The 12,355-nt window shown below is 42.5% G+C and overlaps 1 protein-coding gene across 5 annotated transcripts in view; it reads right to left on the bottom strand.

Annotated features, from left to right (window-relative positions):
* Nucleotides 1-12,355, bottom strand: part of csmd3a (CUB and Sushi multiple domains 3a) — a 289,841-nt gene continuing 277,486 nt past the window's right edge. For 4 of the 5 annotated variants that reach the window (XM_058376411.1, XM_058376409.1, XM_058376413.1 and 1 more), the window contains 6 exons: nt 11,830-11,895; nt 11,473-11,631; nt 9,046-9,158; nt 4,387-4,474; nt 3,815-3,950; nt 1-2,228 (listed from right to left, as the gene is read on the bottom strand). In XM_058376411.1, coding sequence (XP_058232394.1) covers nt 2,069-2,228; nt 3,815-3,950; nt 4,387-4,474; nt 9,046-9,158; nt 11,473-11,631; nt 11,830-11,895 — 722 coding nt within the window. In that variant the 3' untranslated portion in view covers nt 1-2,068. The remainder of the gene's footprint in view (nt 2,229-3,814; nt 3,951-4,386; nt 4,475-9,045; nt 9,159-11,472; nt 11,632-11,829; nt 11,896-12,355) is intronic. The other variant, XM_058376410.1, reaches the window with a different exon arrangement.

Genomic DNA, 12,355 nt, shown 5'->3' with positions numbered 1-12,355 from the left:
ATGGTTTAAGAAAAGCAGGTATTCTTTATTTTGTAAATGGCATTTACAAATGAATATTTACATTACATAATCTTGTATTATTATTTTTTTTTTTTTGCTTACAAAGGTATTTCTCACAAAAATAGATCTCTTTTTCAAAAAACTTTAAATATCTGTACATTTGTTATGAAGATTATATACAAAGCAGGCCGACCCACCCGATGGAGCCAACAGTCAGACAGAAACCGAAATCTTCTCCGACGTCCACGTTTCCAGCGACTGAGAAAAAAAAATAAGTCGCAAAAGCACGACGTGGGTCACGGCACCAGGAAGCCGATATTCGGGTTCGGCAGCCGTTCGGTGACTCGCACCTTTTTTCCTCAGATCTAGTTTGTGATACATGACGTCGATAAATAAATATCTCATTTCTTTTCAGAAAATAAATCCTTTTCATAGCTGGGAGTAATTTACAAGGCGCTGTGAACGGGACCGGGTCTCTCGGAGACATCGCCGAAATCAGAAAGTGAAATGTTCCGAAATGAATGAAACCACGACTTCAAGCCGTGGATTTGTGTCGTTACGCAGAAGGAAAACGGACACCGGTGTAAAGCGTGAGGATTCCCTTAACTGACATTAGATCACAGTGCTGCAAAATTCTCCATTCTGATTGGTTCAGACTCATTTCCCGTAACAGGTTTTTTTCTGGTACGTCATCGTTTCTATAGTAACAACAAACGCAAATACTTAACGGTTAACAAAAATGTTTTTTCTAAAACGTTGTTGTTGATATGATGCTGTTTTCTGTGTAGAGATGTTTAACTTTTATGGAAGGAGTCTCCAGTGTCAGGACGTTTTCACACTTTTTTTTTGGTCTTTATTAATAAAGAATGGGAAGAAAAAGAGAGGCTGATGAAAGACTGTTTATAGCTGAAGACAAGAACTAACATGACGTAACTAGAAACGGATAAAAAGTATGACGTGACTTTTGTTTAATCTGCTACGGTATAAGAGGAATAAAACACTTCAGGGTGTTTGTTCTGTTACGGAAAAAATAATCACCTTTAAAGAGGTAACACTGATTATTTTCCTGTAACAGCACAACACAAAGTGGTTTATTCCTTACTTATTTAACAAGGTCTATAAAATATATATAAATAATATGTGTATTAATCGATGGTCGATGTGCATTCTTGTTTATTCAGTACACTTATCCTCACAAATTAGCGAAAATTAGCGAAGTGCTTTAAAGGTAATAAATGAGTGAACTCTGGTCTCTAGGATTAATTCAGCATCAGATCTGAATTTTGCCTTCTAGCCACCAGAAACGTGCTCGTTAATGTTAACTGTGAGCTTCATTTGACTCGTTAACGAATCCGGCCTTGTATAACCGGATTCATTGGATTACAATAAAAGAAGAAAGTGTTCCATATTTCACACGTTGTTAAAGTTACTGCCGATGTAACGAACGCATTACATTTTTTATCAGTTAAGGGAACCTTGTTAAGGTTAAGTCAAAAAGAAAGGAAGTGTAGCAGAATGTTCCAGAAGCAGGCAGCGATCGGAAAAAAAAGAAGAAGAAATAATAACGCGGGAACAGAAGGGACACTCCATCATTTTTCTAAGCGTTTCCTCTGAACCTGTTGTGTTGTGATCTGCAGGAGGGTGGCGAGAGCACGAAAGCCGGGAAGCGAAGCCGTGGCGAAAATCAATACACACACGATGAGGCAAACTCTGAAAGCACTGCGCAGCATTCTGGAAAAAGGCTCCCGAAAACCCGGAATGTTCCAGGTTTCGCACGAAGCCTCCTCCGATTTTTTTTTTCTTCTGAATACAAAAAAATCAAGGACACTCTTAGAGTGAGTTACACAACCTAAAAACACTCCACTCGAAACGTGAAGCAGTCCCGCCCTCACTTGCAGATCCACGCCGAGCTTAAAGCATGAGGTTCAGACCGGATGGGGGGTGGGGGTGGGGTGGATTGGCTCCTAAGACTGTGCTTGGATCTTTCTCCGTAAACCTGTGCAACCTCCGCGAAGTCCGGATAATAAAACACGACACGGTGCTAATCCCTAGGACGAGTTCGTTCGTGTCAAACCATGGTGCAGACGGTGTTGAGGCTGGGGTCGAAACGCACCACTTTGCCCTCCATGCTTTTGGTGTTGGTGTTGTACATGGGGTTCTCGAACGTGGCCTGGCCATTGCTGTTCTCATGCGCTGAGCAGCCCGAGAACTCGGCTTTGTCTGTCCTCCTGAAAGCAGAGAGAAAGAGCAACTAAAAATTGTCCAGCGAGACCAGCCACCAGCCATCAGGTCCATACATGCCTAGGTTTAGGGTTCAGGGATAGAGTTAGAGGGTTAGGGTTTAGGGTTAGAGTTAGACACAAATCGTGTGAGAAATGCTAGGGTTAGGGTTAAAGGTTAGGGGGTTAGGATTAGGGTTAGGGTTTAGGGTTAGAGTTAGACACAAATGATGTGAGAAATGCTAGGGTTAGGGTTAAGGGTTAGAGCTTAGAATTAGGGTTAGGGGGTAGGGGTTATGATTAGAGTTTAGGTGTTAGGGCTAGACTAAAATCTTGTGAGAAATTCTAGGGTTAAGGGGTTAGGATTTTGGTTTAAGGTTAAGGTTAGATTTTAGGGGTCGGGGTTAGGGGTTAGGTTTATAATTTAGGGGTCAAGGTAAGGGACTTAGAATAAGAGGGTTAGGGGTTAGAGGGTTAGAGTTTAGGAGTTACCATTTCTCACAAGACACAAATCTTGTGAGAAATGGTAGAGGTTAGGGTAGGGGTTAGGGTTAGGGTAGGGGTTAGGGTTAGGGTAGGGATTAGGGTTAGGGTAGGGTTTAGATTTAGACACACATTTTAGAAAGATTTAATATTCAGATTTTCTAATTCAGGATTAACTTCACTACATACGCTCACTACATGTGGTTCGTCTTAATCAGCTCCTAACTGATTAGAGAGTCATTTAAAAAAAAAATCCCACTATGCACCACAAAAACCAGGGAGCGTCAATCAAACTCACTAAGATCCCTTCCTGGAAGTCTGGATGTATTCATGGATGTTCTACATACGATTTATTTGCGTCTAACGGCTTTTAAGTGTTTAATGATATTTTTCCAATAAATTCACTAGCTAGATTACGATCCTGTGTGAAGCATTTGGCAGACGCCCTTATCCAGAGCGACTTACATTTTACCCCATTTTATACAACCGAGGGTTAGGGGTCTTGCTCAGGGGCCCAGCAGTGGCTGTTTGGTGGACCTGGGATTTGAACTGACAACCTTCTGATCAGTTTGGGTTTTTACACTGGAGAAATGATTGAGGTCAGGGTTCTTGCTAGTGCTCAAACTTTGTACCTAGGGAGCTAGAGAGCTGATTGAGACGCAGCCTGTGAAAATATTTCCGCGATGATTTCCCATAGCATCAACTAGAAACGGATAAAAAGTTGTCATGAAATGAAACTCCTCAGGGTGTGCCGTTGTAGGAAAACTAGGGATTGCGACATGTAACTCTGCTTCATCCTAACAACCCTGTCATTTATTACATTCCCACATCATCACGTCCTGAAGTGTGTTACTCTGTGCTTAGTGTAGCCGTCTCGGCTCGCTTGATTAACGACCTTCATTTATTCTGCCGTTTTCTCGTCTTTTTATATTGATATTGTCTTCACATGCTTTAATGCTGTACATGTGACTCCTTTATTATTGTTTATTATTCTTTATTATCCCAATGGTTACGCTGAAGCCCTCTGGATAAGTTTCGGAATATCTTCTTGATTAAAACCACACATCAGCAACGTCGCCGACCAATGTTATTAAGCGAGCGATCGTACGTACCGCTGTTTGTAGAGATAAAATCCAAACCCTGCAAATATCAGAGCGAAAAAAGGCACGAGAATTGCCACGGCCACAGAGCTGCTGTTGGTCCCGGGCGGCGCCTCGGAGCTTCTCGTCGTCTCCGTGATGTTCTGACCTGTGCGAAGGGGAAAAACGGCGTCCACGTTACGTGCAGGATAAAGTTACACCCTGATGAAGACATTAGTGTGTGTTGTGGGATTCGGAATGTAGACTTTAATGCGATAAGATGCAGAGAGCAGTGTTCATGACACGTGCTTTAAGTCTATAATAACACTCCTGGCTTTTTTCCTTTTTTTTTTAAAAATAAATAAATAGCACACAGCTTCCATTACAGAATACATTACATGACTTATTAGATTCCGTCGCATTATATTGCATTATACTGCACTTATGAAATTCCTGATCTCCTACAGCAACTCAATTGTGTTGACATTGTAATAACATTTCCTGTTTTTTTTCTCCCACAAGGTCACGACAATGATAAATGATAAACGTGATAAACGACAACAGGAACAAAGCACGCTATATTATAATCAGTTAAAGGAACACACCTTGTCTCTGTAGCCCGAACTGTCCGTAATCCCGGCTCTGGATGTAGCCCTGGAACACGTATGGACCTCCGTCCTGCTCGGCTGAGACCTGGAGTCGGAAAGAGAAAAGATAACGTGAAAAGAGGCACTGGAGTGAAGTACGGTGCTGAGAATCAATGCGATCGTGTTTAAAAGCCTCTCTTTTTAAAAAAATGACTTCAGTCGGAGTACGAGATGGAAAAGATTTTAGCGCCGGAGGTCTTGTGCTTTAAAAGAAGGCGGCGCTTGGTCATTAACGTGCACTTAAGATTCGGCTTTGGAGCTTCAGGAGGGCAGGGCAGGACGTGCGGATTCTTCGGAAAGATGAGGTAGCAACTAAAGAAAATGAGGGACTGTTGAAGATAAAGTGCAGTTACTCAATTATTAGAATATCACGACTCTTCCTCGCCTCACTGTATCGATGTTAAAGGTGCAGCAGGTTATTTTCTTCTTAAAAAAAAAAAAAAAGTTTATTCTTAATCTTTTAAGCTAAATGTTTTACAATTTATCTTTAATTTACATACAAAGATGTCTTGATGGTTTAAAATCACAAACTATTTTTTTAAAGACTTTTTTTAATAAAAAAAATAACAAAAAAATTATTAATAATAATAATAATAATAATAATAATAATAATAATAAATAAATAAAAATATTTTCATTTCTATTTGAGCTGACAAAATGTGATTATAATGATTTATCCAAATGAAAAATGTAAAAAAAATGTAAAATGAAAAAAAAAGAGCAATTAATCATTAAGGATGGAAAAAAAATTATGGGAAAAAAAATATTAGGTGTATAAAATGAATTAATCTCTGTGATGAAAAAAAAATGAAAAAGCTACAATTTCTTTAGAAATTTTTTAAAAAGATAGATTTAGTATTAAATAATAACCCTGCAGAGAAACCATCTACACCTTCATTACTGACGCACTGAAAAGGTTTCATACTGAAAAGCAAAAACTATTGAGTGATGTAATCGCTGTCCAATCACAGCCCTAAGCTTTAATCAGGGGGGCGTGGCTATAATCAGTATAGCCATATCGGTATTACTTTTGTGTAGCATGTAACATTAGATAGAAATACTGTGTCTTATAAAGTCTTTGACAGACTGAGCAGCCATTTAACCAGCAGCCCCCCACCAGCACGCACACACACACACACACATAGACACACTCTATTAGACTTGGCTTCCCTACGGCAAGCCATCAAACACTTGCCCAGATGAGCTCTCAGGTCCCGTCCCACCAACCCTCCACGTTTCCAGCCGTCTTTGTGACTAACGCAACCTGGCAGAAAGTAAAGCCACGCTGGGGTCACTTCCACCACCCTCACTAACAGCTTCTTCCCCCCGGGGCTGTCAGCCTCTTCAGCGCCCTGTTGACACGCCACCTTTATCACACAGCTTCACACATCTCTTTAGCGCTCAGCGCCGCTTCCTCGCCTTATTATTCTGCTGCTTTCACTCTTGTTTAGTGTTATACTTATCACACACAATTTTACTCATCTCTATATTCGCCGTAATTCTGCACTAACCTGGACGATCATGTAGTGTTTATCGCGCATGTGTGTGAAAGAGAAGGGTTTAATATTTTAATTCTTTTATCCACTAACACCTTTTAGTTGTTTATCACTGGATATCAATTGCTTTGTTTAATCACATTTTGTTGCCGTCTCTGGGATCCAGGATTAGTCACTTGGAATGATGCTTTATTTCCTCTTCGTGTTTGAAAGCTAACAGCCAGCCAGCAACACTAATCACAGAGAGATACGCGTCCTGGGTTAGAGTGTTGCTCCTGCTCACTGTGTGTAAGGAGTTTGCATGTTCTCCCCTTGCTTGGTGGGTTTCCTCCAGGTGCTCCGGTTTCCTCCCACAGTTCAAAGACATGCTTCTAGGCTGATTGGAGTCTCTAAATTGCCTGTAGTGTGTGAGTGAGTGTGTGTGTGCCCTGCGATGGGTTGGCACTCCGTCCAGGGTGTATCCTGGCTGATGAATTAGAGTGGAGACTGTGAGCCAGACCTTCTCGTCCAACATCAGTGCCTGACCTTACAAATGCACTTCTAGAGGAATGGTCAAAAATTCCCATAACCACACTCCTAAACCTTGTGGAAAGCCTTCCCAGAAGAGTTGAAGCTGTTAAAGGCAGATGTCCCAGTTTTGGTTTGGCTCGCAGTCTCCACTCTAATTCATCCCAAAGATGTTCTATAGGGTTGAGGTCAGGACTCAGTCAAGTTCCTCCACACCAAACTCACTCATCCATGTCTTTATGGACCTTGCTTTGGTCACTGTTGTGCAGTCATGTTGGAACAGTTTGGTCATCCCCAAACTGTTCCCACAAAGCATGAAGTTGTCCAAAATGTCTTGGCATGAAGCTGAAGCATTAAGAGTTCCTTTCACTGGAACTAAGAGGCCGAGTCCAACCCCTGAAAAACAACACCTGAATTCAATGATTTGAAGGGGTGTCCCAAGACTTTTGGCGATGTAGTGTAACAATACTACATGAGATAATCCAGGATTGTGTTTACCCGGGGGTTAACTGTAACTATTTAAAGTGTGAAGCTGTATTCATGTATTTCCTACACGCTGCACTTTTATGATATATACAGTGATGATGTGCAGCAGGAGTACCAGCTAGCAGGTGAGGAGAGCACATATATCACAGGAAGTAAACAATTCAGCCTCTGTGTGTGTGTGTGTGTGTGTGTGAGAGAGCCGATGTAGGAGTATGTCATTGTCCGTATATGAGTGAGCGTACACTAATGTGTGTAATCATGATCCTGCATGCATGTGCCCAGAAAAGTGATTTAGGATTAATGCAGCAGCGATTCCAGTCATCAGCAGCTAGCAGTAAAACCCCTGCTTCTGCTAACCGTCCTGTAGGTTTATTGCTCATGTCTGATCGTTATCTGTCTCCAACCACGAATTACGAGCGTCCCACTATTATTTCAATGCAGACCGAAACAAACAGACTTTTGTCCGCAATTTCATCCTAACGCCTCCAGCTCTGCCTCGTTCCCAGCTGTGAGTCAGCAGAGCCCGGGGCCACGGAGCCGTTCTTGGAACCGACAGTTCTCTGTATTCCTCCGTTCAGATCGGTTGCAAGACGTTGATTAATTTCCCATAACATTCTCGACAGCAGATCTGCTGCAAATCACAGGTTTATATTAATGCGCTTGTTAGGAATAGGTTACGGTTTCTATAGCGACGGCTCCTTCACAGGCCTCCACACATCTCCAGGACGGAGGAGTTTATGGTTTGAGGTTTCTCACCATCACAAGCTGTGGGATTTTTTTTTTGTCTTGTTAACTTAAGAAGGGGAGAAATGATTGTTTATAAAACAGAACGAATAAATAAAACCTTCTTTATTTAATAGAAACATAAAGCAAATGATCAGACTGCTGAGGAATTCATCACAGCTATCAGAGATACAAACTCTCTCTCTCTCTCTTTCTCTCTCTCTCTCTCTCTCTCTCTCTGTCTCTCACTCTCTTTCTATCTCTCTCTGTCTCTCGCATTCTGTCTCTCTCTCTCTCTCCCTCTGTCTCTCTCTCTGTCTCTCTTTCTCTCTCTCTCTTTCGCTCACTGTCTCTCTTGCTCTCTCTGTCTCTCTCTCTCTCTCTCTGTCTCTCTCTCTCTCTCTCTCTCGCTCTCTGTCTCTCTTGCTCTCTCTCTCTGTCTATATTTCTCTATTTCTCTCTCTCTTTCTGTCTCTCTTGCTCTCTCTCTCTCTGTCTCTCTTGCTCTCTCTCTCTCTCTCTCTCTCTCTCTCTGTCTCTATGTCTCTCTCTGGCGCTCTCTCTGTCTCTCTCACTTTCTTTTGCTCTCTGTCTCTCACTCTCTCTCTTTCTCGCTCCTTCTTTTAGAAAAAACAGACCATGACATTTTCTGCTTCTTTCTACAAGTGAGAAATACTTCAACAATCAACATCATTTTATACTGAATGTGATAATTAATGCAAATTAATTATCTGCTTCTCGTTATCGCTATCTACATTATCTTTTTATCATGTTTAAATGGTAATAAAATAGTTTGTCAAATACAGTATAAACAACAACAGCAACAACAACAACAACAACAATAATAATAATACTTATTATTATTATTATTATTATTATTATTATTAATAAGCAGTTGCTGTTATTATTATTAAGTCAAATGAAACAATGAGAATATTGTACAAATAATGCTTGTAAAATTAAATACAGAAGCCCCTCCCCATGTATCTTCTCCCAAGCCCCTCCCCATGTATCTTCTCCTAAGCCCCTCCCCATGTATCTTTTCCCAAGCCCCTCCCCATGTATCTTCTCCTAAGCCCCTCCCCATGTATCTTTTCCCAAGCCCTTCCCCATGTATCTTCTCCTAAGCCCCTCCCCATGTATCTTTTCCCATGCCCATCCCCATGTATCTTCTCCCAAGCCCCTCTCCCATGTCTCTTCTCCTAAGCCCCTCCCCATGTATCTTTTCCCATGCCCATCCCCATGTATCTTATCCCAAGCCCCTTCTCCAGTCTCTTCTCCCAAGCCCCTCCCCCTTATATATATTTTCCCAAGCCCCTCCCCCATGCATCTTCTCCCAAGCCCCTCCCCCTCAGCTAAAAGAGAAAGAAACTGATGAGATATAAAGAGATTAAGGGATGCTTACGAATCCGTCCATGGTCCAGGTTTCCTCAGTGATCTTAGTGTGAGTTCCATGCACCAGAGCCCTCATGTGGTAGAGCCTCAGGGTGAGACGAGCTTCACTGCTCTTATACACACCTGCAGAGAGAAACAGAAAGAACTCTGATATTCTACAACACACACTGCTCACACACACACACACTGCTCTCTCTCTCTCTCTCTCTCTCACACACACACACTGCTCTCTCTCTCTCTCTCTCTCTCTCTCTCTCACACACACACACACACTGCTCTGTCTCTCTCTCTCTCTCACACACACACACACTGCTCTCTCTCTCTCTCTCTCTCTCTCTCACACACACACACTGCTCTGTCTCTCTCTCTCTCACACACACACACACTGCTCTCTCTCTCTCTCTCTCTCTCTCTCTCACACACACACACACACTGCTCTCTCTCTCTCTCTCTCACACACACACACTGCTCTGTCTCTCTCTCTCTCTCTCTCACACACACACACACACTGCTCTGTCTCTCTCTCTCTCTCTCTCTCACACACACACACACACACTGCTCTCTCTCTCTCTCTCTCACACACACACACACTGCTCTCTCTCTCTCTCTCTCTCTCACACACACACACACTGCTCTCTCTCTCTCTCTCTCACACACACACACTGCTCTGTCTCTCTCTCTCTCACACACACACACACTGCTCTCTCTCTCTCTCTCTCTCTCTCTCACACACACACACACTGCTCTCTCTCTCTCTCTCTCTCTCTCTCTCACACACACACACTGCTCTGTCTCTCTCTCTCTCTCACACACACACACACACACTGCTCTGTCTCTCTCTCTCTCTCTCTCACACACACACACACACTGCTCTCTCTCTCTCTCTCTCTCTCTCACACACACACACACACAATGATTGCACTCTCTCTTACACAGACACACACACTGCTGGCACTCTCTTTTACAGACAAACACACACACACTGCATGCACTCTTTCTCTCACACACACACACACACTGCTCTCTCTCTCTCTCACACACATACACACTCACACTGTTCTCTCTCTCTCTCTCTCACACACACACACACACACACACACACACTGCTCTCTCTCTCTCTCTCTCTCTCTCTCTCTCTCTCTCTCTCTCTCTCTCTCTCACACACACACACACACACAATGATTGCACTCTCTCTTACACAGACACACACACACTGCTGGCACTCTCTTTTACAGACAAACACACACACACACTGCATGCACTCTTTCTCTCACACACACACACACACTGCTCTCTCTCTCTCTCTCACACACACACACACACTGTTCTCTCTCTCTCTCTCTCACACACACACACACACACACTGCTCTCTCTCTCTCTCTCTCTCTCTCTCTCTCTCTCACACACACACACACACACAATGATTGCACTCTCTCTTACACAGACACACACACACTGCTGGCACTCTCTTTTGCAGACAAACACACACACACACACACTGCATGCACTCTTTCTCTCACACACACACACCGCTTGCATTTGCACTCTCTCTCTCCCACACACACACCACTTGTACTCTCTCTCACACACACACACACTGCTCACACACACAGACACAGACACACACTGTCTTTTATTGTCTCCTTATTTACAAGGCTTTGTTTTTATGAGCCTCGTTATAGAAAATAATTATTTGCTTAATAATAGCTTTGTTCAGTGTAATAATAATAATAATAATAATAATTATAAGAAGAAGAAGAAGAAGAAGAAGAGGATGATGATGATAATGATGGTCATAAAGATGATGATGATAATGATGAAGATCTTGATGATGATGATGGTCATGATGATGATGATGATCATGGTGGTGATGAAAATGATGGTCATGATGATGATGATGATGATGATGATGATGAAGATCATGATCATGGTGATGATGATGATCATGGTGATGATGATCACAATGATGATGATGATGATGATGATGATAATGATCATGATGGTAATGATCATGATGATGATGATGATGGTGATCATGATGATGACGATGATCATGATGATGAAGATCATGATGATGATGACGATGATCATGATAATGATAATTATAATGATGATGACGCTGATGAGTATAATGATGATGATGATGATGAAGAATGCAATTTTACTGCCGTCTCTTTTCGCTGCTTTGTCTCTCGCCCGGAAAAATCCGGATTTCTTCTTTATTTTTTTTCCATGCCTCTTCGTCACTTGCTTGTGTGACTTTGCGAGTTCCGGAACATTTGCTCTCGCTGTATAATTAGAGGCTGAACACGCATCACTTCCTCAACTCCTAAAGAGTGCTCACGCTTAGAAAGTTTCTGAAACTCACTCCGACCGTGACGTCGACGGGTTTTGTCGCGCGGTAGCCGGAGTTAGCGACGTGTTATTAGCCTCTTACCTGACAGTAAGAGCTCCGCGTTCCTGTTGGTTAGACTGACGTTCACTCGGCCGGAGCTGGCGTTAAAGTTAGTGACTGTCAGAGTCACCGGCTGTTTGACCGCCTTGTACTCCAGCGAGCCCTTCCAGACGTATGCCGGGGCGAACACGTCATCGGGCACTGCAATCGAGAACATTTAAGCTGTCAGACGCCGAGGGAGTAACACACACACACACACACACACACCTCTTTACCTGCTGCATTTTGCAGTAATTAGCCCTTTGCTGTGATATGTAGCTACTTTAAAAAAGCTGCACTCCAGAGTGAATATTCTGTGTGTGTGTGTGTGTTCTGTAAGTACATGCTGAGGTGTCTCACCGCTTGCTTTTGGACTCGGCGTTCCCTGAACAGGAACCGTGGCTTTTTCGGCAGGTTTTGATCCGACTGAAACACAGACATGTACAGATGATGTTTATCACAGAGAGAGAGATGCAGAAACTACACACTCCAACAATACACACTTTAATTCCTCAGGATTCAACTGATAAATGAAGACTTTATACTAGTGTGCACGTGCGTTTACAATACACACATTCACACACACACAAACACACACACACACACACACACACATACACAGTACACGGTACATTTACAATACACACACACACTGTACACGGTACATTTACAATACACACACACACTGTACACGGTACATTTACAATACACACACACACACACTGTACACGGTACATTTACAATACACACACACACACACTGTACACGGTACATTTACAATACACACACACACTGTACACGGTACATTTACAATACAAACACACACACTGTACACGGTACATTTACAATACACACACACACACTGTACACGGTACATTTACAATAC

Source organism: Hemibagrus wyckioides, linkage group LG23 (assembly GCF_019097595.1).
Source record: "Hemibagrus wyckioides isolate EC202008001 linkage group LG23, SWU_Hwy_1.0, whole genome shotgun sequence".
Taxonomy (NCBI): domain Eukaryota; kingdom Metazoa; phylum Chordata; class Actinopteri; order Siluriformes; family Bagridae; genus Hemibagrus; species Hemibagrus wyckioides.
Note: the sequence above shows the minus strand (reverse complement) of the source record. Positions and strands in the feature narration are given on the sequence as shown.